The sequence below is a fragment of the Merops nubicus genome, unplaced genomic scaffold (assembly GCF_000691845.1).
Source record: "Merops nubicus isolate BGI_N331 unplaced genomic scaffold, ASM69184v1 scaffold32700, whole genome shotgun sequence".
Classification (NCBI taxonomy): domain Eukaryota; kingdom Metazoa; phylum Chordata; class Aves; order Coraciiformes; family Meropidae; genus Merops; species Merops nubicus.
Genome location: NW_008584065.1, coordinates 6,768 through 22,140, shown reverse-complemented (window position 1 = coordinate 22,140; position 15,373 = coordinate 6,768). Strand labels below are relative to the sequence as shown.

General features: G+C 45.8%; 1 protein-coding gene across 1 annotated transcript; it reads right to left on the bottom strand.

The window, feature by feature from the left end:
• Window positions 1-6,407: 6,407 nt before the first annotated feature.
• Window positions 6,408-12,914, bottom strand: FAM219A (family with sequence similarity 219, member A). The gene is made up of 4 exons (XM_008943069.1): window positions 12,816-12,914; window positions 8,327-8,407; window positions 7,912-7,966; window positions 6,408-6,681 (listed from the first exon to the last, which is right to left on the bottom strand). The coding sequence occupies exons 1-4, from the start codon at window positions 12,869-12,871 to the stop codon at window positions 6,523-6,525; spliced, it is 351 nt and encodes a 116-aa protein (XP_008941317.1). The 5' UTR covers window positions 12,872-12,914; the 3' UTR covers window positions 6,408-6,522.
• Window positions 12,915-15,373: the final 2,459 nt, after the last annotated feature.

Below are 15,373 nucleotides of genomic sequence, written 5' to 3'. Positions count from 1 at the left end.
GCTGAACCCTCAGCCCCACAGTCTTCTGGTGGGTGAAGAGAAATCCCAGCATGCTGTCTGGCTCACCCACCATCACGTTTGTTGGATCTCCCACTGGTCTGATACTTGCCTTGGGTTTGTCTCAGGATAGAGGAAGCTACAAGCCAAACACAGCTGCTACCACAGCTTTTCTGTGCAAAGAAACAGGGCAAAGAAATCTGTGAGCTAGGGTTGGGAGATGAAGGTGATAAAAAACAGAAGGGCTGTTGTGAAGAGAGCTTGTATAAGTTTTCCAGCTCTCTCCATGCATCTGTATTACATCTCCCAAAAAATTTTGCATCTCCTAAGGTGGTGGCCTTTTCTTTTCCTAGTGCCTTCTGTGCTGGTTTCCAGTGACATGTCTGATATGGTCACATTTTAATTAGGTTTCTTTTGTCCCTTTGACTCTCTGATGCAATCCCACTGCCTGTATCACCATTTTTTACTATGGAAATGTCTTGGCAGATCAGGCACAACCACCGAGGCAGGCTCCTTCCAGGAGCAAATCCATCTTTTCAGAGAAAGGTTCGGTGCCACCACCAGTGGCCAATGGGTCTGCAGTGCAATGGGAAGAGCTGCTCTCCACAGGCACCATGGAAAGCTGTAACCTCTCCTGTCTGTGCCCACGCTGCTCTGTGACATGACCTGCTGCATGGGCCATGGTGCTCTGCTCCACATGATCTCAGTTAGTCCCCAACTTCTGCCTCCTCAGAAAGCTGTCAAAGCAGCGCTCTGCCAGGGAGCACTCAGCTGCTGCAATCCCAGGACTGTCACGGGGGGCAAAGGAAGGGATATAGTTGTCATTTTCTGGAAGCAGTACAGCAGCTCAGCTGTGTAATACACGGATTTAAAATATGGATACCAGCCCCTGTAAGAAACCTGCATTAATCTTCTGTAAGTAATCCCAGGTAACAACCTCTTCCCCTGTGCTGAATTGCTGGCCTTTCTGCTTCAGGGATTGTGTGGCTCTCTAACAGAGCTGGGTTTGTCTGATGAGATGCAGTTCAAGGTATGGGGCCATCCCTCTCACAGAAAAGCCTTGAAAGAAGGTGACAAGGATGCAGTGTTCTCCTAGAGGTGAAAAGCACTTTAAAATAAAGACTCTCCCATGCCCTCTCTATGTCGAGACCCTAGGCTCAACATAGCCCAGCTTGCTCTGTGGCACTGCCCATCTATGCAGATATTCCTGTTGGACCTGCAGCCTGTGCTTGCTGACCCAAGCAGCAGCCAGATAAAAAAGCTGACTTCATTGTAGGTATGAGTAGGCACACTCCATGTGAGCTTGAAGGGAGAATGGAAAAGTAGAGGAGTTCAGCCAAAACTTCCAGTTCATACCCTCAGATGATTATACGGATGCTCAAGAGCATGAAACTTCAGTGGGAATACCCAAAATGAGCCCCTCAGTGCTCTCCTCCCATTAGCACTTGCTATCCCAGTTGCACTCCTAAGTTTCTTCATTCTGCTGGCAGAGGATGGTGCTGTTGGGCAACCAAACCTCCTGATGCAGATCAAGAAGAGAGTTGTGCAAGATCTACCTGCCAAATAACTGGAAAAAACATATCCTTGCCTAATATCTTCCCCAAAAGCTGTTTAATCTTTCTACTAACCTCCACCCTGCAGCCTTCTGGCACATACAAGCAACATCAAGAGTCTAGTAAACAGAGGGAAAGAAGAGCAGTACTTTTAAAATATCCATGGAATTTCTATAGCACACTTTTGGCATCTTCCTTGAAGAGCTATGCTGTCAATGGTGGCCACCACACACTTGGCAACACCCATGCAGGGTGGTGGTACTATCTTGGGAAGGCAGGTTTCTCCCCTGTGCTGCAGAAGGGAATGGACATCAAGAGGGGATGTGACCTGCCTGATGCTAGAGCAAATACATACCACATGCCAACAGCAGCAAGGGACCCTAGATCTCATTTCTGTGCTCTAACAGTCCAGCAGACTCTCTGTAGTAGTATTTGGCCGTGGTGCCAACTCAGGGACATGATGTGTCTGGTGTGTGCATCTGAAAGTGAGCTTTGCTCCCTGCTGGTATCAGCACTGCACTGAGATAGATTAACTTGGACAACTGGGATCTGCCCCAGGCCAAGACACCACTTGGCAACCTTTCTAGTTACTGGTTGTTTTCCTTTTCCTGTTGTTCCATCTGGTGCCCAGCTGGGTCCTTCCATTCTTCAAAAGCTTCATGTTCTGTTGAGTCACATACAGGGCACTGTACTTTTCAAGCCTCCTGCATGCTGCTGTACAGCTCACAGGCAGCCCAAGGACAGACTCTGCACGGGGAGGAAAAGATTCTGCTTAGGACTGCAGACCAATGTGTGTGTAGCCAGAAGGTGCCTGAGCACATCAGGTGCTTCCTTTTAGGAAAGGAGCTGGAGAGACAAACCAGAAGCAGCTGAGTCCATGCTGTCTGTGGGGGAGCATCCTGAAGTCTCTTTCCACCTCCATGCAGCAAGGCTGGTTGCCTACTTCTGCTATTGCAAGGCATCTGCAGGCGAGACAGACAGAGCAGCACAGCAGATCCAATGGCCAAGTGTACATGTTGGGGGTAGACATGCAGCAACATCAGATATGATCCAGTGGCTCTTCCAAGGGCTTCAAGATACATCCATAAGACATCAAATGAACCTTTGGGATGATCACCTGGACATCAGCCTCCTTTCAGCCAACCAGAAAACAGAATAGACCATGCTATCTAAAGACCTTCCTCAACATGAAGATGCTCCTCCTCACAGAGATATCTGGAAATAGGAAGTCTGCAGACTGCAGAGACAGAGTTGAGTGCTGAGACCTTGGAGTTCAAAGCCAGCTCGTATTCAAGGGTAAAATTAACATCTGATAAAAGGAAAGAACTTGCTTAAACTCAGGTAATTTGGTGACTGAAATTACATAAAATCTTAACAAAAGCCAGTCTGGCTTTGGGAGGCATCAAACGCAAATTCCTTTGTGGCGGCACCAGCATCAATATCCTTAAATCCTATCTGCATGGTGATTGAGATGGACAGCAATGCAGCCTTCCACACTCCACAGTGCTCCTCACCTTGGTATTCCGTACAACTCTGGACTGAAAATGGGGCCTGAGAAGACCTTCTGGTTTGCTGCCAAGACTGGCATAAAGAACGATTTACTTTCTTGGATGCAGTCTGCATTCATGAGGGTGCCTGGCAGCTCTGCACATTTCATAGCTTTGTAATGCTGTGACAGGACGTCAGGGTCTGTGCTCTTCGCTCTTGCCTTCTCCAGGCCCTGTCGGCACAGACTCGTCTAAGGAGAACAGTGCCAGAATGGCCATGTTATGTATGCCTTCCTGGGAAGTCACCACAGTGTAACCTCCAATGAGGGCACAAGGAAAGCCTTCTGGCTGAACACAAGACCAGAGAGGAGAGCCAGCCCAATCCGTGGTTAATACACAGTGACCAGTCGTCCACTGTATTCTGTAATGGCCCAACAAACGTGCCACGTGGTCATAGCTTAAGGGGCTGCAGTTCAGAGGGGTTAGTGTTCAGTTTTCTATGACGGCCACATGTGCATTGCCTTAATCCTTTCAGCCTTCTTGATAATGTCTCTACACAGGTAACTACTCTTCCCCACCCTTTCTACTTTATCCCCCTAGTAAAATATATGAACACAAAGCATAGAGAGGAGAAGCCAAAAAATTGCCATTTTATGGTCCTGTACTGTCATGCCAAACCAGCTATTTGTGCAACCAGCTCTTTCTGTGTGCAGTGAAAAACACTTGCCTTGTGCTTCCATCTGTATTTGAGGAAGCACTAGGTGCAACACTTAAAATTCATCTCCCTCCCTCCTTAAAGGCTTGTGCTAGAAGCAGATGCGCATCACACAATGCAAAGGGTTGAGGGCAGTTGCAGGGTTGCAGAGTTGAGGAATGCCTCAGGGCAGGCAAAAACCAGCAACTGAGGCAATAAAAATACTTGGTTGTAGTGCTGCGGGGCAGAGGCTATCAGGGATGGTCTGTCCTATAGAGGGGAGGCATTAACCCTGGGAGACAGTGTCAGCAAGACTCACTCTGGCTTAGACTGAACATGATGGCAGCATGACAGAGACCTGTGGTCCTCCATGGCAGACTCACGTAAACAGATGGCTCGTTGCTCTAGCAGGCACACAGAAATGCTCTGAGCTCCTAAGCAAGGGCTGAGCATGTGTAGCCCAGCTGGAAGGCACAGAGACTGACCCAGGAGGACACATACAATGAAGATGTTGCATGGTATCAATGCCCAACTGCAAAGTCTCTCTTTAGAAGAGTGAAGATTGAGACTTGGTCATGTCCTATAGGATTTGGTTTGACCACAGTGTTTCTGTTGGGTTTTGACTGCATTCCCCATTAAAAAAAGACTCCTTAAGGACTACTTTTTTCCTCTTTTATCTTTCCTCTCTACACAGCCTTATTAGAGCTCTTTCTCTAGCTCCAGAAATCTTGCTAACCTCAATCTGAACTCATAGTGGAGAGGAAAGGAGGCACATGAAGGAAGAAGTGAAGAACTGGAGACCTGACGTTTTGTGCTTCTTTAGAAACATTTTGGAAATATCCCCCATCAGCATTATCAGGTAGTGAGAAAGGCAGAGGAATTCACTTGAGGAATACTATTCCTAGAGAGGCTGACAAGTTAACCAGCACTTCTGCACGAGGAGGCAATGATGCTCAGTAAACAGCACCACTCGGTCCCCTTTCTATGGCCTGGAGCCAGGGTGGCAGCACACCGTTTTAGGGAAGGGGGGCCAAAATTTAACTAGCTAGCTTTAACTAGCCCATACCAGCCAGTGAATAATAAAGCCCAGGAATCCTTTGTGCCTGCTCTTTTGCTCACACTGCAGTTGGTATCGTGGTTTGCACCACACAGAGTGAAACCACAGGGTGCTAAATAAATCTCCTAATCACAAAAAGAATGGACTTCCTAAAGACTCAGCTAATGCAGATTTCAGATGGGAGAATCTGCCTGTCAGAGTATAGCCCAGGCTAACCTTGTGAATCAGGGAATCTGATGGGAAACTCAGAACTGCCCTTGCTTTTCCCCTTCCCCAGGCTGTGAAGCTAGGGATGACACAAGGCAAGCAGTCCTTCTTCCTGGCAGGGCAGAAAAACACACAGTCGTGCCTGTGGCAAAAGACTATAGCACTGAGAAAAATGTCAGCCCATCCCTCACCTGAGCCCCGCATATGCTGAAGCCAGCAGTGTAAAACCAGTCAGGGAGAAGACACGTTTCCTAATTCTAGAAATGATTTTGCATTGAAAACAATCTGCAGGTAAACTGGGAATTCAGTCCAGCAACCTAATGTAATGCCAGGTTTCATGACTGTTCCAGCACAAAATAAACACAACTGCTCCTGACATGGGATAACTCTAACACAGACCAAAACTGATTCACACATGGGCAGAGATGGGATAATCAATCAGTACTTTCCTCTTGCGTGTTTTTTTCAGCTGAAGCTGTTCATAATCCTGCTGTTGCTGGAAACTCCCCTAAAAGTCTGACACTATCACACAGATACATTCAGTGTTAACAGATCTCTCCCACAGGCACCAAGAGATGCAGTGTAAAGAGAATATCAGCAGTTGAGCACTGTAGAAAAGTTCTTCAACTAGTTTTTGCAGAACTGATCTTCAGACTGTAAAGCTCTAGTCTTGTCTTGTGCAGGACTTATTTTTTCTTAATTGAACAAAATTTAAGAGTTTTGGAAGCAGATGAGGTACTCCTGGGAATTAAGGAAAGCTTGAAGTCAGTATACACAAGCAGACTGGAGTCAGGAGTATGGTATCCCTGGGCAAGGACTGAATCCCTGGAGATCATGGATGGATTGCAGATCGAATCTGATGTGTTTGGTGATAACCCAACGTGCAGCTAAGGGTTGGTTGCATTGGATATGTGACATGACAGCTCTAGCTAGTACTGACTCACAGTGAAATGCCACGTATTTGTCGTCTTCACAAGTGAATAAATTGTGTCATGCTACTCCTGGCTAGCCTTGCCATATGAAGGGATGCCCTGCTCCATTCCCATTCCTGTGCCCCAGTTACAGTATCATTTTGGATATGCAAATGAAACAGGTTTAGTGAATGAATTAAGAACTGACCTCCTCTCATTGGTAAATCCCCCTGGCACCTCACATTTACCCCTGATATTGCAGAAACATTGGTTTTTGGTGGGCAGATAACCTGCAGCTCCATCTGACCCTTCCCATTCTGGAACAGACACCTTACAAAATATCCCCAGTGCCTACACAAACCAAGGAGGTATCTGGACCCTATGCATTCGCTCTCCAGACCAGTCAGTTCTGCCAGGCACTGCCTGGCACTTTGAGAAACTTCTCTTTTGTTTAACCATAGTTTAAAATAACTTATCAACCAATCATAAAATGAATTTTTTGGTTTCTCCTGGCTCCATGAACACAAAGAGGTGCACGTCCTACCATAGGAGGAAGCAATGGCTGTTAAGTTTTACAGTTATAGTGGAAAGCACTGATCACAGCCTGCCGGCCTCACTACTGGATGTGACAGGCGGTGGAGGAGGTGGCTTGGCAACACATGCAGGTAGGGTTGACCGATTTAGGGGGGATTAGGTCGAGGTCCTCATCATCTGGGATCTCATCTAACCGGTACCCATCCTTTAGCAGCTGGATGTTCAAGTCTTGGTTGATCTGCTACAGAAAGAGAGAAACAATCAAACACTTGAGACTTCTCACTTCCGTTGGTCAGAAGAAGAAGGTCCCTTATTCTGGAGTACACTTCCCCATCATTAACAGTTGCCCCACTAATGAAAGAGTCCCAGTTTTTGACCACAGGTGAGGGTTGCTTTCTGTTCTAGCTTCTTCCAGAACAGGATTATCTTAAGCGAGATATTGCATAATAGCAAACTGATACATGGTTGACTTAAAGGTCTCTTCCAACCAAAATGATTCTATAATACGCTATTTTCTTCTGCAATAATCTTGCCATGAAAATAAGCTTTCATTTCAAGTAATGTAACAATAATGTTAATAAACCAACTGGCAGCTTGGCAGTCCCTTCTCTGAGTCTGGGGCACACTATAGCTGTTGAAAGGTGGTAAAGCCTCTTGGCTTTTTGTCATTTCATGTTCAAGCAATGTCTAACCAAATACAGGCCAGCAACACTTCATGAGGGCCCAGTGACGGCCCAGCTCATTTGGTCTGTTTCTCTGGTCTGTTTGGTCTCATTTGGCTGTTTCTCTGTGTTTCAGACATATTTTGCCCTAGGATGGGATACAAGGGGGAAGAGTTCTCAGCAGCTTGTGTGCAGAATAGCTGCTCAGGACCCTGGATGTAACATCAGATCCCAGAGAAGCAGTATCTGGAGGCCAAGCTAAATCAGGACAGAGCTTGGGAATATATTCAGAAACAATTCAGGGGGATTAAGGAGCTTCAGCTTCCTGCCTTTTCTCTTTGAAAGGGCAAGAGTTCATATCTGCAAGCCCTCTCTGGAATTTCTCTGTGCTCCAACAAGCACAGGGCGACTCTGACCATCCCAAGAACTGGAAGTCACAGGACACCCTCAGATCCTTTGTGTCCTTGGCAAGCATTCAGTTGCCGAGTGGGCATAACAGACAAGTTGATGCTTTTGCACCACAGGGGCAAACACTGCAGGACTAAGCAGCAACTAACGGGGAAAAGCTTATGTGAAGCCAAAGGTAGCTGTGAAAACAGCTGGTGGGCAGATCTCTGTGCCACAGCAGTGTGTGGATGGAGCCAAGGGCACCATCAGGGAAGAAGGAAACATGACACAGTTTCTGCCATGGCCCCTTCTAGACTCACAGAGTCTACGCCACTGGTAAATTTGTTGTGTAGCCATTATATTATCTAGCTGCTCTACTATTAGCATTCATGGCAAGGATGGCAGGAGAGAGTATAACTCACCTCAGCTGACGAGTATCCCGAGGACGAATATCTGGACATGTCAAAGTCATCATCACTGCAGGGAAGGACAGGATAGAGCAAAGAAGGCAATAGTTAGAGAGACCTATATTCCCTGGTTAGCTCTAGCTTCTTGTGCCATGAAGCTGTCCTTGAGGCACAGAGAAGTCACATAAAGGGAGCCTGGAGAGCAACTTTCACGCATGACCCCCAGATCTTGCCATGACAGTGCTCTTTGCACACATCTCCTCCTCCCTGTTTACATGCATAGACCAGTTCTGGCATATGCCAAAGGGCAGAGCAAGGGAGAGTGCAAGCAGCCTGCAAGAGCAGTGCAGGAGTTAGCTTCAGTGCTGCACTCTCACATGAAAACTTGCTTGCACCACAATGTTTATCACCTTATTAACACCTTGCATACCTGTCCGTATCCAGGGCCACCAGTGGCTTCTCATCTGGACTCTGGTCTAACGACGAATAGCCCTTATTGGGAACCACGAGCCTGAAATAGTTAAATGTTGCCTGTTAACCATGCACTAAAGCTCAGTACCACACATAGTCTAGGGCAAAGCTATATGCTAGTTGGGCTTTCTCCATTTCACTTCCACGCAAGCTGTTCCTTATTGGTGAAGTCATTCAAATGGATGCAATTCAGAGAAAGTGAGCTGTATCTCTGGGTAGCTTATAACAGCTTCACAGGAATGAGTGCCAGATGTGCCTGGGGAAAAGGCTCCTCGCTGGAAGAGAAAAAAGTTATGACACTGTGCTTCATTCTGGTGAAGTTGTTCAACTAGCACTGCTGGTTGTGTCAGAGTGCTCATTTTTGTGTTGCTTTTTTTTTCCTGTCAATGAACACATGACACTCACAATAAGTAAATAGGAGAAGGCGGCTAGGGAAAGGCAGAGGCTCAGTGCTCCTACTATTCAACTGCTGGAAATCAGTTATGTGCTTTTTCTGCCTGAGTCTCTACCCACCCCATCCCACCCACAACACTTACCATGTCTCACTCCTAAATTTAGTAGTATGAAAAATATGAGCTGGTGAGTGCAGAGTAACAGTCCAGTCAGACTAGTGCTTTTTAAATCCCACTACTTAAAATGTCTTTCACTTCATCAGAAATGCTATAAAGGCTGACGATGGTTTTGCACCTTTAATTGCCTGAAAGAGTTTGTGAAATGGAATACAGGCTTCAGAGCTTCTTGGATAAGGAAAGCACATTAAAACAATGATATCTAGTTCAAAACAGAGTTCTTTGATCCAGAAAACTGCAGAAAGACTTTGGTTCATATTTAAAATAAGATCAACCAAACCAAGCAAACAGAGTAAGAGTCTATGTTCAGTAGGTGGGAACTGTGATAGTGATGAAAATCTCCTTGTTCGGTGGGTTAATTCATGTTTCCTCCCAAATGAAGTACTGGTCTTTAATAACATGCAATGAAGAAAAATGGTGCTTCACTAAGAGTTTGGGGAATAATAAATCTAAAGTTGATAATCCATCTCATCCATGCTCCAAATGCTCTCTAACTACCTGAAATTATTTTCTGATTCTGCTCAGAAGATTTCAAGAAGCCACTACAATATTAGCAACACAAAGGCTTGTTGGGTACTGAAGGAGGGTAGGCTCAAGGAAAGAAAAATGTATCCAATGTTATGACAAGGTGGATACATATATAGGTTCATAACTAGTTGTATTTTCTTACTATTTTCATTGAAACTCAAGATTAAATAAATTAATTTTAAAACTGATGCAGAATTTCCAATCTGCTGCACTAGGGGACTGGAGAAAATGGGATCCACTTGTAAAATACAATACCCCTTCTCATAGCATTGGGATGGTCCTTGGGCTCCTGAAGCATATAGCAAGGAATTCAAGCTGTGATCTGGCAGCAGCAGCTTGCCCATACAGATATCAGAAGTACTGACTTCCATTCGTGCTCTCCAGTTTTTCAAGTCCCTGCTCTATATATACTCACTGACAGTTGTTACTATACTGTGAGTGAACAAAGCACTATCAGGAGATCTAGGAGAAGAACCCTTTGTGCTGCTTTACTTGATTTAAAAGAAAAAGAAAGTAAATCACCACATCTGTTTTCTTGAGAAATACCTTTTTTTCTTAATAACAGAGAACGTCAATTTTTCTGCAACAGACAGAAACTGTGATAATGTCTCTGTTCCTGATCTAAGTCTTTCCCTTGCATCCTGATTGTCCTTATTTTCACTTCTCCCTGTCCTTGGAAGAAAACTGGGTAGCAGTCATAGCTGCTTTCATCCATAGCTGCCCCAAGTATGAGTTTCTTGTCTTGGTGTTTTTCCCCACTTAACATTAAATAAGTTACAACACAAGTCCCAGTTCAGGCTGCCCCCTGACCTGCAGGACCTGTCTGTGCCCAAGTGGTGCAGATGGTGTTGTGGGCTCTGCCTGTGCTCGTAGCAAGTAGGCAAACATCGCCCCAACTTTGTTCACACTTTATTTGCTCTTAGGGAGACTGAGCACTTTATGGACCCAGATCCTTTCACCTCTAAGGCTGGCTGTGCCCCTGCCCCAGGAGAAGACCAAAAGGAAGGCAACTTGGTACTAGAAGCTGGGTAACAGAAATTCCTACACACAATACAGAACAGAAGCTTTGGGGAAGGAGGCGGAGATGTACTAGAGGCTAGGAAAAGCAATGCGGTTTGCCTGAATGAAGGAAGCCATATTTGATAAGAACAGCAGAACTGTTAAAAAGGGGAAAATGTCCTTAGCTTATTCTCCTCCTGCAGAGATCAGAGGCAGCTAACAGTTCAGACTGAAGATACCACCTGTGTGTTTCGCAGCGTAACCCACTGCACCCCAGTGAATGAGCTTCTGGCATTTTCGCCTTCCTGGGGCTGGCCTGTCTGTGGCAAGACAGACTGAATCACTCTGATGTGTTACTAGGGCTGTGCCCATGGTGCAGCTTGAAAGCCAAAGGAGATGGGGGACGAAGGGACTTGGGCCACTGAGAGCCTATGCCAGACACCTCTCAGCCACATGGGAACTGTGGAGCTTGGCTACATCTGTGACTAAAGCAATGGCTGCAAACCTCTGTTTTGCAGACCCCAAGGGATGCTTCTAAATGCTGTGTGAAAAGTAACTAAGGAAAGTGAGTCTACTGCCAGCAGGTGATAGTTGGCTGTGCAGGGGTCCACATATCATAGAATCATAGAATGCTTCGAGTTGGAAGGGACCTCAGAAGGTCATCGAGTCCAACCTCCTGCAGTAAGCAGGGACATCCCCCCTCTGAACAGTGCTCAGATGTCCACAAATAGAATAAAACTGAGATGGCTGTTCAAAAGCTTTTGTCAAGAAGTGTCACTGCTCTGCTCTTCCCCATTCAAATAATTCTCCTTTCCATGAGCACCTTGCAAAAAACTTGTCCAAGCAGAAGTCACTAATTTTACAGCTAAGCAACTGTACTTAGCCCATCTTCTCTCCCTTAACATATTCTTCTGCTAATTTCAATATTTCTAAATCCCTCAGTAGCAAATCTGCTACCACTCCTCTCAGGAAGTTACCATACAGGCTACTGCCAAAAGAAACCAAGTCTTTCCAGCTTGTATTTGGAAGACATGGAGGAACAGTGGGTGTAAAAAAAACCCAGCTGAGAGCACTTGCTGAATTTCTTGCTGCCACGAAGGGCTTGGCTCCTTTATATTGACTCAACAACCAAACACAGAGCAGGGAGCAATGCAGCGTATTCCAAGAACACTGTGAGGGCTTACAAATAAAACCTGACAGAGTCCTGGCATGATTTATGACTACTATTTTAGGGTTTGGGAATTAATGTGAACACAGACCCTCATCTGTTAGATATGTTGCATACAAAGAGGCTCTGACCTGCAGCTTCTGTTCTGCTGAACATATGGTAATCCATGGAACTTTCCCATTCATGACTAAAAACCCAGCATTCATGCTGATTCTTCTGTTATTTTTAAATGAGGTCCTCAGCTAAAATCTGTCACCTTGCCAGTAGCATGTAAAGGGTGCAATCCCGTGGGCTCAGGAGGATTCCTGCCTCCTGAAGGTAAGTAGGTAATACAGTGTTGTACTGAAGCATGTACTGAAGCATGCATGGAAAAAATAGAAATACTCCAAAAGAAAGTATTCAGCTAGGAATGCTTTGTTTACGTCGGTTTGTAGCACTGTAATACTGCCTTACAGAGATGTGCCAAAGCAGCCCCAGTGAAGTACGTTCAAAGCGTGTAGGAGGTGTGTAGAAAAGCACAGAGAGATGGATTATTTACATGCCTTCATTAAGTAAATCAGTATGGAGAAGTGGATACCATTTTAGCAGGGCGTGTCACAGGACAAGGGGTAATAGTTTTAAACTAAAAGAGGGTAGATTTAGACTAGATATAAGGAAGCCATTTTTCACCATGAGGGTGGTGAAACACTGGAACAGGTTGCCCAGAGAGGTGGTAGATGACCTTTAAAGGTCCCTTCCAAGCCAAAACATTCTATGATCATCACAATGGAGATGGGGAAATACTGTGGAAAAAAGCAGCCGAGGCAGAATTAAGCTCTAAACCAGTTTGTGTTACATGAAGCAGCATCATACCTCTCCTGCTGGCAGCAGTATGTGCCACATGAGGCTACCCAGAACAGGCAAGACAGCTGTATCAAAACCCCTGACTTTGACCAGGCTCGGCTGCCTGCCTCCTGCAGGCTGCACTGCCACTGCTGCTGGGCTCAGCTGTCCCTGCACCTCCCCAGGGGATGGGATGCAACACAGCACACAGCATTTGGGCCTGCCAGCTGCAGGAAGGGCCATGGCTGCTCCTGCAAGGTGTTTGGCAGCAGGTGAATGACAAAGAACATCTTCCCTGCCCACGCCATGGCCACTAGGGACTGCAGCTTAGAGCATAGCTGAGTGCTTTTCCAGTGCTTTACCTTGTTCGTGCCATCACATTGTTCTTCTTGGGCTGCTGATTAACTGGGCTTCCCATGTTGCCATTCTTCAGGGAGCCTTTTCGAGCCAGCTCCCTCTGCTTCTCTGCATGTGGGATACAAAGAGGAAAAGCAAAATTAGAACAAGGGCCTGGCTGGCCATCACACAGCTGCAGAAACCCAGATTTCATAGTGGCAAAAGGCACAGCAGAATTAACAGCAAAGGAAATGAGCTCTCCATCTCCCAAGGAAGGACACTGCAAAGGCCAGACGAGATGTGTCCCATCGACTCCAAGGCCACCAGGGGCTAAAACTAATGCCCCTTGACTCACAACAGCTACACAGATAGTCACGGAGCTTCTGGGTGAGACCCATCTGAGGCAGAGAAAAGGCACAGACATTGTCTTTACACCCAGCTCTAAGACTGCGTTTTATGCTAGGCAAAGGAATTTACCTTTCTACCTTTTCTCCTCCTATTGAGGCTGCTGCCAAGGGGCTCAGCAGGGATAGAAAAGTGTCTCATCAAGGCAGCACCACCATTTTACTGTCAGTCCAACCTAGCCTGACACCAGGCCTGAGTTATTGCTGTTTCCATAGACGCAACTCCACAGACTAACACACCCTACAGCAGAAAGTGTTGCTGCTTTCCCTGCTTCTCCTCCTGGCAACCTCAGATGTCCCCTGTGTGTCCTTCTCTTCTACCTCACATTGATTCTTGGGACCTTGATTTCTTTATTTAAAAAAAAAAAAAAAGAAAGAAAGATCTTCCAGCTTTATTTTCAAACTGCACATTGTTTTGCTTAAATTTTCAGAGCATGTTCTGCTCACCGCTGAAATGTACCTTACAATGTGGTTATGCAAGAGGGGATTTAAATCAGCTTTTTCATTAGGAGACACTATTCCTCTTAACTTCTCACCACAGGATTACAACTAGAATTCAGGTCCTAAAGCTAAATTTTCTGCAGGTATGCATTGTCTGTGCCTCCAGCAGGGATAGGAATTTTCATAGGATGATGGGTTTTCATATAAACCTATAGTCAATTTTCTGATTCATAGTCTTTGTTTCTTGGGGGAAATCAGTCGCGTTGACTCAGCCATTAGCTGCAAAAGTTGTGCTAACTGCCCCAATGTCATCCGGCAACGCCAAGTAAGGCTTGTAGGGGAAAGCAGAGTGTAGGGCCAGTAAGGTAGGAAAGAAACCACTTCAGAATGTTCTCCAGAGTGAGAAAATGTTGGGAACTGTTTTTGTGGCATGCCTGAATAATAGGGGTTTACCAGACTGCTTGCTGGGGAACATGAATAGTGAATTCATTTTGTTTCTGTTTCCCCTGCAGTGTGTGAAATGTGCTACTGATTTTTTTTCTCTTGGAGATTTTATTCCCCTTGGAGAGAAAAACACCTTTTCCCTCTTGTTGTGGAAAAGTGGCATTCCTACCAGGGTATGCAAGTGCAAGGTAGGCCAAATCTGTCCCTTCCACACAGGTAAGGGCAGGGGGACACATGTCCAAAGCTGCCTTATTTTGAGGGACAAATAAGCAGCAGAAGTGCCTAGAGATCGTGATGATGAGCACGGCTGAGGAACCTGCAGAAAGGAGTACACCTTCCTACAAACCATACCCAGCCCTGCTTCTGCTGACAGCAGAGGTGAATAAATGCTCATTGAACTTGGCAGGAAAAGGATTGCATCAGTAACTCTCTCTGGCAAGAGCAACAAAAAGACTGATACAGGACTGAAGTAAAAGCCTTAAATCAGAGTAGTTTCTCAGTACTAGAAGTTGCAAACGTGTTGGTTATCTCTGTCTCCAGAACAAAAGGCTGGTATTTTGCACTGTGAATTTTGCTATTCAGACACAGAGGGATAAAGCAGGGTTTTATGGAGGCAAATTTTTATAACCCTAAATACAACTCAGCCTTCACACATCTACACCAGAGCTCCAGCACCGACCACAAATACACAGAACTAAGACAAGCTGCCAGTGCTCTAGGAGGCTGTGTAATTCATGAGAGGCACCCGACTCAGAAACAAGGCTACAGGTTTCATTTCCTGTCAAGGCAGTCAGGGCCTGACTGAGCCTTTTAAATGGACCAGGCTCCCTGCTCTCTATCGATTGCCCAATACAGGTGCTGATGTGCTTCTCCAACTCAAGATTACTCAAGCAGCTGATGGATCTGTTTTTTGGCTGTCTTTTTCCTCCAGCAAGTCTCCCCATGACTACTTCTAAGCTGAGTCCTATTCCAATGTGTGGATCTGAATAATATTTCCTATGTAACCCCTTCTTTCACTTATTTAGTTGCTTGGAATGAATAATCCCAACACAATGTAAGTGCACTGGGAACATCCATGTCTGCGTACCCTGCCAGATTTCTTCAGCATGAATCAACAGTTCATTTCCCTCTTGGGTGCTATGAATCCTGAGTCCCTCGAGGCCAAAATGTGATAGCTTCCAGGGGAAAATGGCAGGCCCATCCAGCCCTGGTATGTTAGTACAAGCTTCTGGGAGGTGGTGGAGATGTGCATGAGTCATGTCAGGCTTTGAGGCAAGGAAACGTAGTATTTGAGC